The 14,582-nt window shown below is 36.2% G+C and overlaps 1 protein-coding gene across 1 annotated transcript in view; it reads left to right on the forward strand.

Annotated features, from left to right (window-relative positions):
- Nucleotides 1-14,582, forward strand: part of STPG2 (sperm tail PG-rich repeat containing 2) — a 154,503-nt gene that overhangs the window by 45,387 nt on the left and 94,534 nt on the right. The window contains exons 3-4 of the mRNA XM_066233073.1: nucleotides 1,577-1,738; nucleotides 13,363-13,475. Of these exons, the coding sequence (XP_066089170.1) occupies nucleotides 1,577-1,738; nucleotides 13,363-13,475 (275 nt within the window). The remainder of the gene's footprint in view (nucleotides 1-1,576; nucleotides 1,739-13,362; nucleotides 13,476-14,582) is intronic.

Below are 14,582 nucleotides of genomic sequence, written 5' to 3' on the forward strand. Positions count from 1 at the left end.
GATTCACTACATAGTTCAAAAGAATTGGCAAAAACAGTCTGGTGGAGAAAACCACATGAATAAAGACATTGTGGCATTAATGACATGGTTATTTTCAGAGAATAACAAAATTCTTTGAAATACTTGGAGGATCAAAGGGAGATTAGCAGGAATAGAAACTGGAGAGGAGGTATTTTGGAAAGTCTTGACACCACGCAAATAATTTTTGAAAGTAATGAGTAGAGGAGAAGCCATTCAGTACTTTCTTGTTTGAATTTGGTAATCATTCCTGTTAAGTATCTCCAAGACTGCTTAATAGTTGTCTCTAATGGTAAAAAAATCTTCAGCTAGTGATACACTAGACTGTTTATGACATAATTATATATTGAGCATGTGTACACCAACTATAACATTTATTTATTTATTTTTTTAGAAACTATAAAGGATCAAAACATTCTTAATAAGGAATTTTCCAGATAACTAAATCATTTAGATGTCTGTATGTTGATATATTTTATACTAGTAATTCTTTTTTTTCCTCTTATTTTCTTTTCTTATTCTTTTAGTTTCCTTTTTATTTATTTATTTTTTTGAAGTGAGAGAAGGGGAGATAGTGAGACAGACTCTTGTGTGTGCCCCAACCGGGATCCACCTGGCAACCCCCATCTGGGACCGATGCTTGAACCATCTGAGCTATCCTCAGTGCCTGGGGCCACGCTCAAACCAATTGAGCCACTGGCTGTGTGAGCGGGAGAGAGAGAGAAAGGGAGAGGGCGGGGAAGGGAAGCAGATGGTTGCTTCTGTATGCTTGGGGATCAAACCTGGGATGTCCATACACTGGGCCGACACTTTAGCCACTGAGCAACCAGCCAGAGCCAAGTATTTTCAATATATGGTAGACCTTCCTGTTTTTATTTAGATTATAAAATTTTTAATTAAGGGAAATTTTGCAAAAGGATAATCACCCTAAAACTCCTGACTCTAACATTGATATTCTGTTAATTTTTGCATATTTCTTTTCAGTATTAAATCGTGTAATGTATAGGATTTGATGCACATATATAATTTCACATAACTTATATAGCTGTAGCCATACATTCTATTTTATATTATATATTTTCATCTAGCATTACATTAGAGAGATTTTTCTTGCTACATAGTCTGTATAATTAGGATATTTATAAAGGGCACCAGCAATATAGAGATAAGAAGAAATGAAGTCAGGAAATGTTACAGAAAATATTATTTGTTTTTACTTAGCAGATACTATGATAGTATAACACAAGTAATGTTGATTATTGATGTGATTATAGGAATGAGTGCCTGTTTATATTACTTGCTTTACTAAGCAAGATAAATAACTGAGCCAAATGAGACACCTTAAATAGTGATGGTGTATACCATCTTGGTTTATATAATGAGGTGACACTTAAATTCACTTGCTTAAGTTACTTTTAAGAAACAAACATTTTTGGTTTATATTATGAAACTCATTAAGCCAATAATTAATAGTTGCTTTTTAGTAAATTTTAATATTTGGTTCTTCATTTCTTCTCTTCTTGCCTTTGAGTAAATAATGTAAAATGTTTTCTTACAGAAAATTTCAAGGTCACCTTCAGTTTTCAGAACTATTGTTCCTTCAATTCCCTCTTGTGGACAGTCATGTGGTTATCATATTAATGAGGATGACAGTATTATGAAAGATATTCCACCTGCTATTGATAGCACACTAGGTCCAGCATACTATAAACCTCAATTTGTAAGTATAAAGCATTTCATATTGACAGTTGGGAAATTATTTATGATTATGCATGTTTAGTTAAAGTAACACTAACTGCAGTAACAAATAGACCCTTAGTGGCTTAATACAAAAGAAATTCTTTTTTCCTCAATTGTAGGGGTAATATTTGTTAAGGGATGTTCCCCCATGTAGAGATTCAGGGACACAAGTTTACTTTATTTGTGTTACGGTCATACTGTGGGGCCTCGTTGTCATTTACATTCAGCTGGCAGAAGGGGAAAGAGGATGGAGGCCAGGCCTGAGAATTGAAGCTCAGTCATATAGACACACTTAACTTCCCAGGAGGCTGGAACTATAGTCTTATTCAATCTAGGAAGAAGAGGAAGTAAGTTTAACCTACCGGCAGTCTCTGCTATAATGTATAATTATATGGAATTATATGGAATACATAGATGCTCTTCCTAAACTCAAAAGTGGCCCTAGCCAGTTGGCTCAGTTGTAGAGCGTCGGCCCAGTGTGTGGATGTCCCAGGTTCAATTCCCAGTCAGGGCAACCAGGAGAAGCACCTATCTGCTTCTCTGCCCCTTCCCCTCTTCTCTCTCTCTCTCTCTCTCTCTCTCTCTCTCTCTCTCCCTCCTGCGTGGCTCAATTAGAGTGAATTAGCCCCGGCTCTGAGAATGACTCCGTGTCCTTCACCTCAGGTACCAAGAGCTCAGTTGCTAAGGAACGGAGAACTGTCCCACATGGGCAGAGCATCGGCCCCTAGTGGTCTTGCTGGGTGGATCCCTGTCGGGGCACATGCAGGAGTCTGTCTTTGCCTCCTCTCATCTCACTGAATAAAATTAAAAAAAAAAAAAAAAGAAGAATGACCTCAAAAGTGGAAAAGGACATTTTATTTACAAAAGCATTTGAATCTGAAAATATTTCACAAACGATTGTAAAAAATATAAGGAATTTCTCTGATTTACTATATTAAACATAATGTACCAGCTCCATCTCATCCAGGTTTTACATTTTAAACCTGACCAGAGTTGAAGCAATATTTCATTCAGCCAGTTGAAATGTATGCATTATCCATGAATACAAATAATAAATGTAGATGGATGATATGTCTGGTTTTACTTAATTAGAAGGCTGAAATAGATAGTGCTTTGAATCTATTATATTTTCATACTTTTATACCTGGAAGAAGTATTCCTAGTGAAAAAATATGGCAAAAATTAAGCGTAGATTTAAGGAGAGACAGAAGGGACACCTTGGGCAAAGAGTAGGTACTCTCAGGATCGCCTTGATCCTCACTCCCAATAGTTTGTTTATGTCTCCAACTTTGGGCTTAGGCTCAAGCACCTTCAGAAACTATTTGGTTTGTGGCAGTAGTTATACCAAGACCTTTTTTGCTCTTAGAGCCTTTGAATCGTTAAAAGTTTTTTTAAATTTTTTTGTTGTTATTTATATTATTATGCATTTAATAGTACAAATATCACAGATAGCCATGTATACTCCATCACATATATAGTAACTTAAAATTTTGTCATACTTGAATTAAATATATATATATAATATATATATATATATTTTTGTATTTTTCTGAAGCTGGAAACGGGGAGAGACAGTCAGACAGACTCCCGCATGCGCCCGACCGGGATCCACCCGGCACACCCACCAGGGGCGACGCTCTGCCCACCAGGGGGCGATGCTCTGCCCCTCTGGGGCATCGCTCTGCCGCGACCAGAGCCGCTCTAGCGCCTGGGGCAGAGGCCAAGGAGCCATCCCCAGCGCCTGGGCTATCTTTGCTCCAATGGAGCCTCGCTGCGGGAGGGGAAGAGAGAGACAGAGAGGAAGGAGGGAGGTGGGGATGGAGAAGCAAATGGGCGCTTCTCCTATGTGCCCTGGCCGGGAATTGAACCTGGGACTTCTGCACGCCAGGCCGACGCTCTACCACTGGGCCAACCGGCCAGGGCCTCCAATTATTTTCTTTTTAAAAATTAATTTATATTTTAAAATAGTTTTAGACTGATAGAAATGTTACAAGAATAATACAAAGAATTCTTGTATATCATTGACTGCAGTCCTACAGTTACTACTTTATCATATTTGCTCTACCATTTTTTCTCCTTATACATTTATATTATTTTTATTAAGACATTAGAGAGTACATTTAGGACATGATGCTCTTTCCCCCTAAATACTTCAATGTAAACTTCCCTAGAACAGGACAGTCTCTTTTGTAACCACAATACAATTATCAATATCAGAAAATTTTCATTCATATAATACTATTATTTAATTTATAGATCTTTTGAAAATATTGCTAATTACCTCAATGATCTAAAAAATTGTTTTGAGTCCAAAGTCCAATCTGGTATTCCATGATGAATTTAATTGTCATGTCTCTAGATTCTTTTAATTTGGAACAGTTCTGTCTTTCTCTGTCTTTTGTAACTTTTTTGAAGAGTATAGGCTATTTATTTTGTAGACTATACGGTATCTCAGTTTTGGGTTTGTGTTTATTTTCTTATTATTAGAATAAGTTTATTGGCAGGAATACTACAGAAGCAATGTATCTTTCTCAATGTATGACATAAAAAACACAGGATGTATAGTTATCCTGTATTTGGTGATGTTAACTTGAGGTGGTGTCTTCCAGGTTTATCTACAGTAAAGTTACTATTTTTTAAAACTTATAAATATTTTAGGAGAGTAACTTTAATAATAAGTATATATTCTATTGTTCACCAAACTCTCACTAGTTTAACATCCATTGATGATGTCTGAATCAATTTTACTGTGATATTTATCAAAGGGTGATTTTCTAACTTTATCTTTTTCACATTTATTTGTTGGCCCTTTAAAGAACTATCTTCTTTCTCATTTATATATTTATGTCAGTCTGGATTCAGAAATCCTGTTTTACTCAAAGGATTATAATTTATTACTTATTATTATTTTTTTGAAGTTAAGTTACCTCAGATTTGACTGTTGGGAGCCCTTTCAAACTGCTTTTTGTGTCTTTTTTGACACAACCCCGTCATTCTTTGAGCACTTCCTTACCTTCTGCACGATGAGACATTTCAGGTGCACCTCCTCGTTTTCCCTGCCCCAGCCTTGGAACCAGCCACTTCCTCAAGAAGCCCTACTTCCACTTAATGGAAAATCGTATTTCCAAACAATGTCAGGGCACTAGGTACATGCACTGCTACTGCTTTGTCATTGCTTTGAGGCCCCTCACTGGACCAAGTTAGAAATATATACTTATTTCTTCTCTATCTGTCTGTTAAAACTTCAAGTTTATATTGATACCTTCAATTTCAATTCAATACCACAGGTTTATTCTAGTTTTTCTTTTTCTCTTTCTCTGTTTTAACTCCCTTCTTTCACAGTGAGAAACCTGGCTTCCATTTTCCTCAATATATTTACTTATTTCTTAATCCTATAAAACTCTGAAAGTAGTTACAGATTGCTAACCCATCACTGCAGAAAACAGACTTAAGAAGGTACAAAATCCTCCCACCCCAGTCAAGGCACATATGAGAAAGCAATCAATGAACAACTAAGGAGCTGCAATGAGGAATTGATGCTTCTCATCTCTCTCACTTCCTGTCTGTCTGTCCCTATCCCTCTCTTTTTCTCTATCTCTGTCTCTGTCACACACACACACACACCAAAGAAGGTACAAAACTCTTACCTCTATATGACCTTGAGACTCTATACAGGCTGGAATTGAAGGCTATGGTAAACTTTAAACTGTCTACTTGAGTGTTGAAGGTGTGCCTCAATACATGCACTGAGCACCTTTGCAAAGGATGGACATTTATTAGTTCAAGGTATTTCTGTCTAAGCATTACCTGACTACTCAGATAACTGATCTGAGACTTCAGTAGACCCACATGACTAATATAAAATTTAAAAAATTAGTCCAGGAAAATCACTAAACAATCAAACAAACATAAACCTCTTGGCCAAGCAAGATTCTGACTTCCAGAATTCCACATTCTATCATTTAAAATGTTCAGTATTCAACAAAAATTATGAGACATGAAAGGAACAAAAAAATACATAGTGGTTTAAACAATTTTCTTATTACTCTTAACTTATATCTCAAAATTTTATTGCTTTAAAATTACATTTTTATGTATGCTATTTGTTTATTTTGAAATAATGTCAAGGCCAGAATAATGCCTCCAAGCTTCCCCAAATGTATAAAACCTTTTTGCATATAGATAAACATTAGTTTGACACACAACATTTGGTTTCACTCTGGCTAAATTATTATTAATAGAAGACCAAACTAAAATTTATCTCACAATTTTAATAAATGCAATTTATTTGATGATTTATTTTAGTAATTATTGAGTCCATTCAACTTGTATTTATTAGAATCAATATCTAGACATAATTTAAGAAAACATTATATAAAAGAATAGATTTATATATAAAGATGAAGTTTTTAGTATGCAAGAAGATTCCACAAAGTTAAATTTGAATTGAATTGTAATATTTTCTGAAATCTTCATCTCGAATTTGAGAAAAGGACTACAGATAAGGTGAAAAATCTCAGTAGCTCATTTTCTTTTTTTTTTTTTTAAGGTTTTTATTTTATTTTATTTTATTTTATTATTATTTTTTTTATTAAATTTAATGCAGTGACATTGATAAATCAGGGTACATATGTTGGGAGAAAATATCTCTAGATTATTTTGACATTTGATTGTGCTGTATACCCCTCCCGCAAAGTTAAATTGTCTTCTGTCACCTTCTATCTGGTTTTCTTTGTGCCCCTCCCCTCCCCTAACCCCTCTCTCCTTCTTCACCCCCTCCCCTCTCCCCCAAACCCCCCACCCCTGTTGCCATCACATTCTTGTTCATGTCTCTGAGTCTCATTTTTATGTCCCTTCTATGTATGGATTCATCTCAGTTTTTTTTTCTGATTTACTTATTTCACTCCGTATAATGTTATCAAGGTCCATCCATGTTATTGTAAATGATCCGATGTCATCATTTCTTATGGCTGAGTAGTATTCCATAGTATATATGTACCAAAGTTTTTTAATCCACTCGTCCTCTGACGGACACTTGGGCTGTTTCCAGATCTTCGCTATTGTGAACAATGCTGCCACAAACATGCGGGTACATTTCTCCTTTTCGAGCTGTTCTATGGTGTCCTTGGGGTATATTCCTAAAAGTGGGATAGCTGGGTCAAAAGGCAGTTCGATTTTCATCAGTAGCTCATTTTCTTGTTTTTCTGGCAGAAAAAACCCATAGGTTCCTTTCAGACTACTGTGAAGTTGACAGGATACTAATGTTAAAACCAAATGTACCCAAATTTCTGATAATGCTGGGTGAGCTTAGTTTTCAGATGTGAATATTAATAGAAAATTAAGAAAATAGTCTAATTGATGGGTAATTATTGTGGTTATTTCTTGGATTTGTGAATAACATCTTCTGTAGTTGTCTTATATAGCTTAAATATAGAAGCAACTCTGAAATGGAAAGTTGTATAAGACTCTATCCAATAAATAAGTTTCAGCTATATATATATATATATTTTTTTTTAAGCTGGAAACGGGGAGAAACAGACTCCCGCATGCGCCCGACTGGGATCCACCCGGCACACCCACCAGGGGGTGACGCTCTGCCCACCAGGGGGCGATGCTCTGCCCCTCCGGGGGGTCGCTCTGCCGCGACCAGAGCCACTCTAGCGCCTGGGGCAGAGGCCAAGGAGCCATCCCCAGCGCCTGGGCCATCTTTGCTCCAATGGAGCCTTGGCTGCGGGAGGGGAAGAGAGAGACAGAGAGGAAGGAGAGGGGGAGGGGTGGAGAAGCAGATGGGCACTTCTTCTATGTGCCCTGGCCGGGAATCGAACCCAGGACTTCTGCACGCCAGGCCTATGCTCGATCACTGAGCCAACTGGCCAGGGCCAGTTTCAGCTATATTTAATGTGTAAAGAGAACTTCTTTAAAGGTATTTAAAAAAATTATTTAGTTATTTATGGATTTTGGAAAGAAAGAAAGGTAGAGAGAGAAACATCAACTTTGTTGGTTGATTCTATGTGCCCAGACTGGGTATTGACCCTGCAACCTTGGGGTATTGGGAGCCAACTGAGCTACCAGACCAGGGATAAAAAATTTTTCTTTAATATGTTATTTTGTATAACATTTGAATTATGAAATTTAGCTTCTCTCTCTCCTTATTGTTTGTTCTAGAATAGCTCAAGTCATCATTAGATATTTACTTTTCAGAGTTGAATTTCACAAGCAAAGTTTGCAGTTGGAATTATGACACTGACATATTTGCTAATGATAACATGCTGGGAACTACCTGTGTGCTGTGACACTGAAAAGCAGCCATTAGTGTTTAAATTGATGCACTTTGGGACTTACAATTCTTCATAAATTCTATTTCCATACTTAATTATGGAAATGACTTGGGGGAAAAGTTGCATAACCACTTTATTCATTTCAGTGTCATTGGGACTGACAGTTAATAATTCTTCTTCAAGTTATGTTATAACATTCACTTAAACTAATGCAGTTCTATGCTGAGTTTGCTTTAATTAAGTCATATTTTATTTGCTAATGATTTTCTAAGTTGACAACGACCTTGAAGTTGGTATTGTCAATATTTCTTGACATAAAAAGAGTATAATTTAGAGTTAAGACTGCAAGAATTTATTTTTCATTTTTTGGTCTGTATTTTTAAAAGGCTTTTACATTAAATTTTAGATTGAATATCTCCCTAAGTACTATAGAGGTTAATGAGCTAAGTGTTTGTCGATTTTCATAGTTTAAATAAAATGAATTTTAGTGTATACACGGGAAAAGGATCCTGCTAACATCTTGAATGGTGTGTATATGTGTATACATAATCTTTCTGTCTACTGGATTACTTAAAGAATTGTTAACAGTTGAACCACAGACTCACAACAATGTGAATTAACCTGAAGAAAGCTTCCTGGGCCTAATTTTGCTCAGTGTCTTGAAATGCTGTGTTAAAAGAATGTAAAACCTTAACATGTATTTTTTAGACTATAGAAATATGATGTGAAAGATGATTTATCAAAATGATGCTGTTTTAAAATACTGTTTTTAAACAAATCTATAGGCTCTAGTAAATTAATATACTATATGTGCTTCTGCCTGAATTATATAAAATAATATATCTAATACGACTATATTATGTTAGAACAAAGTTCTACACTTGTGTATTTCATTAGTGATTATGCCTAAATTCGGTACAATTATGAAATGATTCATTTCTAAGTAAAAATAAAGTAAAACACAAATGAGAAATTTTGTTCTTTCTGTTATCAAAACTGTTCATGGTTATGTTATATAATATCATTTGAGAAATGGTCATACTTTAACAAAAGAAAGTATTGTGTGGCTAGACATTCTTTTCCTGAAGCTCTGTAGGGAGCAAAAGTCTTTGAGTTACCACTGACCCAAAGGAACAGGCTGCTTTTCAGCTACTCTGGTGGATGTCATGGTGTCTAGTGGATGTCATGGTGTCTTTCTTCTACCATCTGCTGCCCTGCTGGACGTGTCAGGCTGAACACATATTCTATGTGTTCTAGAGGATTGATGGGATAGACCTGTGATGGCGAACCTTTTTATAAAAACCGCCCACTTTTGCAGTGCTGGTCAACCTGGTCCCTCCTTCCCACTAGTGGGAGGTCCAGCTTTCCTGGTGGGCCAATCACCGCGCCTTTTGGTTGCTCTGCTACCATTCCACCATGAAAGCTGGAACCCCCACTAGTGGGTGGAAGGGACCAGGTTGACCAGCACTGCAAAAGTGGGCAGTTTTTATAAAAAGATTTGCCATCACGGGGATAGACCTTTCAATTTTTAGTCATAGTTCTGTTCTTTCTAGGACTGACAACGGTCTAAGCTGAGAATCATGTTTCAACTAGATATCCTACTTGTAATAGTAATGCCACTACTACTAATAGCCCTACTAATAACACTACTACAGATAGTGTTTTCTAGTGTTGTAGCTTCATAGGGGGTTAAAGCTAAATGTCCATAGTGAAGAGGGGAAAATACCTTTCTACTCTTTGTATTACAATTCATTTGAAAGAATCTGCATATCAATAAGCACACTGAGACCACTTACAGTGCTAGAAATATTCCTAGTAGAAATAAGGTTAATTCTTTTTATTTATATGACAGATTTTCCCAGGCTTCATTAGATTGTAATATGAAGAGAGTCACAGTTATGTTAATAAGTCAAATATATGTGTGTTCTTTTGTCCTATTGATGTAGAGGACTTCCAGCCTTCTGTAAAGTTCCCCTTTCCAGGTGTTTCTAGACACCCACAGAGACTGTCTCAGCCAAGCTGCTGATTTAACAAATCTGTTTCTGTTGGGACAGCTCCTGCTCCACCAGACATGTCTCTCTTGCCAGATGGTCACCTTTGCTGGGCATTTCCACCAAAGTACTTGGTCATAGTTAAAGCTGTGTGCTGAGCTGAGGGAGGTTGGGAGGCTAATGCTCTTCTTTCTTTGGTATTCTCTATTAGAGAGGTCTATAAGTAGTGCTGATGTTTAATAGTGTTTTTTTTAATTGCTGGTGAAAGTTTATTCTTTTTTTATAAGTTTTAAAAAATTAATTTTAACTTATTGTGTTTGCATGGATTCAAGTCTCCCACTCAGTATAACACCCTCACCCCCAACCATGTGTTCCCCATTATACCTCCTTTGCCCCCCTCCCCCTAACCCCCTCCCAATACAGTAAAGTAGCAGGATACAAAATCAGTATTCAAAAGTCTACTGCTTTACTATATGCCAATGATGAAACTTTGGAAAATGAACTCAGAAAAACAATTCTTTTTACAATTGCAACAAAAAATATAAAATACCTAGAAATAAACTTAACAAAGGCTGTGAAGAACTTATATACCCAAAACTGCAAAACATTATTGAAAGAAATAGAAAAAGACACAGTGAAATGGAAAAATATTCCATGTTCATGGATTAGAAGAATCAACATAGTTGAAATGGCCCTTTTACCTAAAGCAATATACAAATTTAATGCAATCACCATCAAAAATCCCAATGTCATTTAAAAAAAAATAGAACAAAAAATTACCAAGTTTGTATGAACCATAAAAAATCCCGAATAGCCTAAGAGATCCTGAGGAAAAAGAATGAAACTGGAGGTGTCACACTACCTGACTTCAAACTGTATTGGCAGAAAAACAGACATACAGACCAGTGGAACAGAATTAAGAGCCCAGAAATAAAATCACATATATATGGACAAATCATCTTCGACAAAGGAGCCAAAAACACACAATGGAGAAAAGAAAACCTCTTCAATAAATAGTGCTGGGAAAGTTGGAAAACCACATGCAAAAGAATGAAACTTGATTACAGTTTGCCCTTGCACAAAAATTTGCCATGAACCAACATGACTTATAATTGTCCAAGTCCTGAGGGAGAACAGTGGGGAATGAAGAAATAAACAGGGAGGAAAAAAATGGGATTGGGAGGTCTCCTGTAAGCTGGTGGCCTACAAGAGTGGAGAAAACCCCTGGTCAGCTTTATTATATATATAGTGCAGAAAACAAAGCCATTTGCAAAACAAGGAAGTCTCGGATACAAAAACACATATCTGGGGCATAAACAGGACCTTTCTCAAAAGTACATGACCTGCCTGACCTGTGGTGGCGCAGTGGATAAAGCGTCGACCTGGAAATGCTGAGGTCGCCGGTTCAAAACCCTAGGCTTGCCTGGCCAAGGCACATATGGGAGTTGATGCTTCCAGCTCCTCCCCCTTCTCTCTCTCTGTCTCTCCTCTCTCTCTCCCTCTCTGTCTCTCCCTCTCCTCTCTAAAATGAATAAATAAAAAAATTTAAAAAAAAGTACATCACCTTTTATCATGTGTAACATTATAACTAGCAGTTCCACAAACAAGGAGTAAGAGGAAGGGTATGTAAATAGCCTCAAGGAGTAAAAAACAAAAAGAGGGTGTGGGAAAGGGTTAGCCATTGGCTTAATTAACCCTTAGACTACAAGGAACTTTGTCAGTTTACAGCCTGTCTCCCACAAAAATTAATTCAAATGGATCAAAAACCTGAATATAAGATCTGAAACAATAAATTACATAGAAGAAAACATAGATACTAACCTCATGGAACTTGACCACAGAGAATAATTTATGATTTTTGACCCCAAAGGCAAGGCAAGGCAAGGCAAAAATAAATGAATGAGACTATATCAAACTAAAAATCTTCTGCGTAGAAAAGAAACTGACAACAAAACAGGCAGCCAACTGAATGGGAAATGTTCACCTGAAACCTATGTCCTCTTATTGATCAATGTCACCTGTTAATTTTCTAAATAAAATAAAATGAAGTTATTGGGTCAACTGAAGAGAATTCTTCTAAGGAAAGCTTGTATTGTACTTTGTTAATTATTAGTTTTTAATTGAAACCAGGTGTTTTAACTTCTCTAAAGTGAACTTTTTAATGTCATAATTTTTATATCTCTTAGTGGATGTAAAGGAAGGATGATTGTTGAATTCTTATGCCACAGATAATTTCTCTGGCATTAAAAGACTGATTGTGCCTGACCTGTGGTGGCGCAGTGGATAAAGCATCAACCTGGAAATGCTGAGATTGCCGGTTCGAAACCCTGGGCTTGCCTGGTCAAGGCACATATGGGAGTTGATGCTTCCAGCTCCTCCCCCCCCTCTCTTTCTCTATCTCTCCTCTTTCTCTCTCTCTCTCTCTGTCTCTCCCTCTCCTCTATAAAAATGAATAAATAAAAAAAATTAAAAAAAGACTTATTGTGACCTCAGGCATTAATAATAAAATGAAATGGATGTGGTATTTAATTTATTGCCATATATTTATCTTTGAAAACTTTACATGTATATGTTATAATTTTTAATACCAAGTACATAGAAGCTTTTTAAATATTTGTTGATAATTGAGTTTTAATTTCTTTTTTTTTTGTAACAGAGACAGAGAGAGGGACAGATAGTGACAGACAGACAGGAAGGGAGAGAGATGAGAAGCATCAATTCTTTGTTGCGGCTCCTTAGTCTCCTTAGTTGTTCATTGATTGCTTTCTCATATGTGCCTTTACCGGGGAGCTACAGCAGACCAAGTGACCCCTTGTTCAAGCTGGTGAGCTGTGCTCAAACCAGATGAGCCCGCGCTCAAGGAGGCGACCTCGGGGTTTTGCACCTGGGTCCTCTGTGTCCCAATTTGATACTTTATCTACTACACCACCACCTGGTCAGGCTGAATTTTAATTTTTTAAAATTAATGTAATTTTTATTTAATTAAGATCATTTTAAATAGATTTTCCTATTCCTTAAACCATACAATTCTGCCTCCTCCATTTTTGACATGATAAATAATTCATTTTCTTTGTTCTTAAGGTTTTAGATTGCTCCTTGTACTGCCAAGAGCAAGCAAACCCTCTCGTATTGGTTGAGTTCAGGATAAAAGGAGAGGCTGTTCTCTGGCTGACCCAGGTGTGGGATGAGCACAGCAGTAATAACTTTGAGATCTATCATTTACCAATGAAACCGCCTTGATTAAAGTTATCCTTGCTTTTGCTTTAGACTTAAAGTTAAAAATTGTTTCATGACTTATTTAAACTATGTCTCATCTTCATTTTTTTTTTTAATAGAATTTTTCCAGCGCAACTTTAAAATACAAGGGAATACATTTTGGCACGTCTTTGAGAAGATTAGAATTACCTCTAAAGTCAGGGCCTGGTCCTGGACAGTATGATATAGTCCAGTAAGTAAAAAAAATAGTATGCCTTTAATATAGTTTTTGATTATGAAGTATTCTAATAATTTAGACCAGCCAATGCTGTTATTAAGGAAAAACCAGTATAGAAACTCCAAAAAGTAGGTCAAAGACAATAAATAACATATTTAAGATGGTGTCACTGTTAAGTGGCAGAGCTACACTTGAACTAAGGCCTGTTCAATTCGTCAGCCCATGTATCTAAGTGCTAAAACATACTGTCTTTAACTATAAAACAGTCAAAAGATCAGAGAAAATATAGAAGAAGTTGACCCAGAAATCTTCGTTTTGTCCCTGGCTGTGGTGTTCATTCTTCTGAATGCATGGGAGATTTAAAAGGTATTCTCAGTGTGAATCAGAGCCATAATAGTAGGTTGAAGGTAATATTAATGAAATTTAACTAGGAAATAAATTTCTGGTAAAATAAATGTCTTTATTTTCTCCTACTTTTACAGTAAGACCTTAGACAAGGGTCCATGGAAGACAAAGCTGAGTTACAAATACTATGTTATCCTCATAATCTATCATTCTTTTTCATCATTTTTTTAACAGGGTTCAGGTTATCTGATGATTCTTTTTCTCATGAATGAGTTTTCTCACAAGAAGTCCCACAATGATTACCTATCAAATTAGTTTGCTAGACAGATTCAGATACATCTTTATACCAGTTAGTGGATATAGCTTAGACTCTTGTTGGATACCTGGCTGCTGTTTATTCACTGAACAAACAGTGAATTCTTGCTCTGTGCTGGTGCTAAACTTAGTAACTGAGAATAAAAAGAATAAAACATGGTCCTTGTTTTGGGGAATTTATACTCTATTGTCATTTTCACTTTCTATATATGGGATATATACTTTGTATTTTTATTCTTTTAGTTGTGCACTAGAACTTTAACATGTATGTTTAACCTAGTGGGATCTAAACTTAATATCTGTGTCTTCTTCCAAAAAACGTCTATCAAATGCTTTAACTCATTTTATTCTTATTTATTATTCAGTATTCTAATATTATCCTCATCTTTTTCCAATTTGGTTGGTTTGCATACATATCTATCTCTTTATCTGCTTGCCTGCTTGCCACTTTTACTGAGGCTC

This window comes from Saccopteryx bilineata, chromosome 5 (genome assembly GCF_036850765.1).
Source record: "Saccopteryx bilineata isolate mSacBil1 chromosome 5, mSacBil1_pri_phased_curated, whole genome shotgun sequence".
In the NCBI taxonomy this organism is placed as follows: Eukaryota; Metazoa; Chordata; class Mammalia; order Chiroptera; family Emballonuridae; genus Saccopteryx; species Saccopteryx bilineata.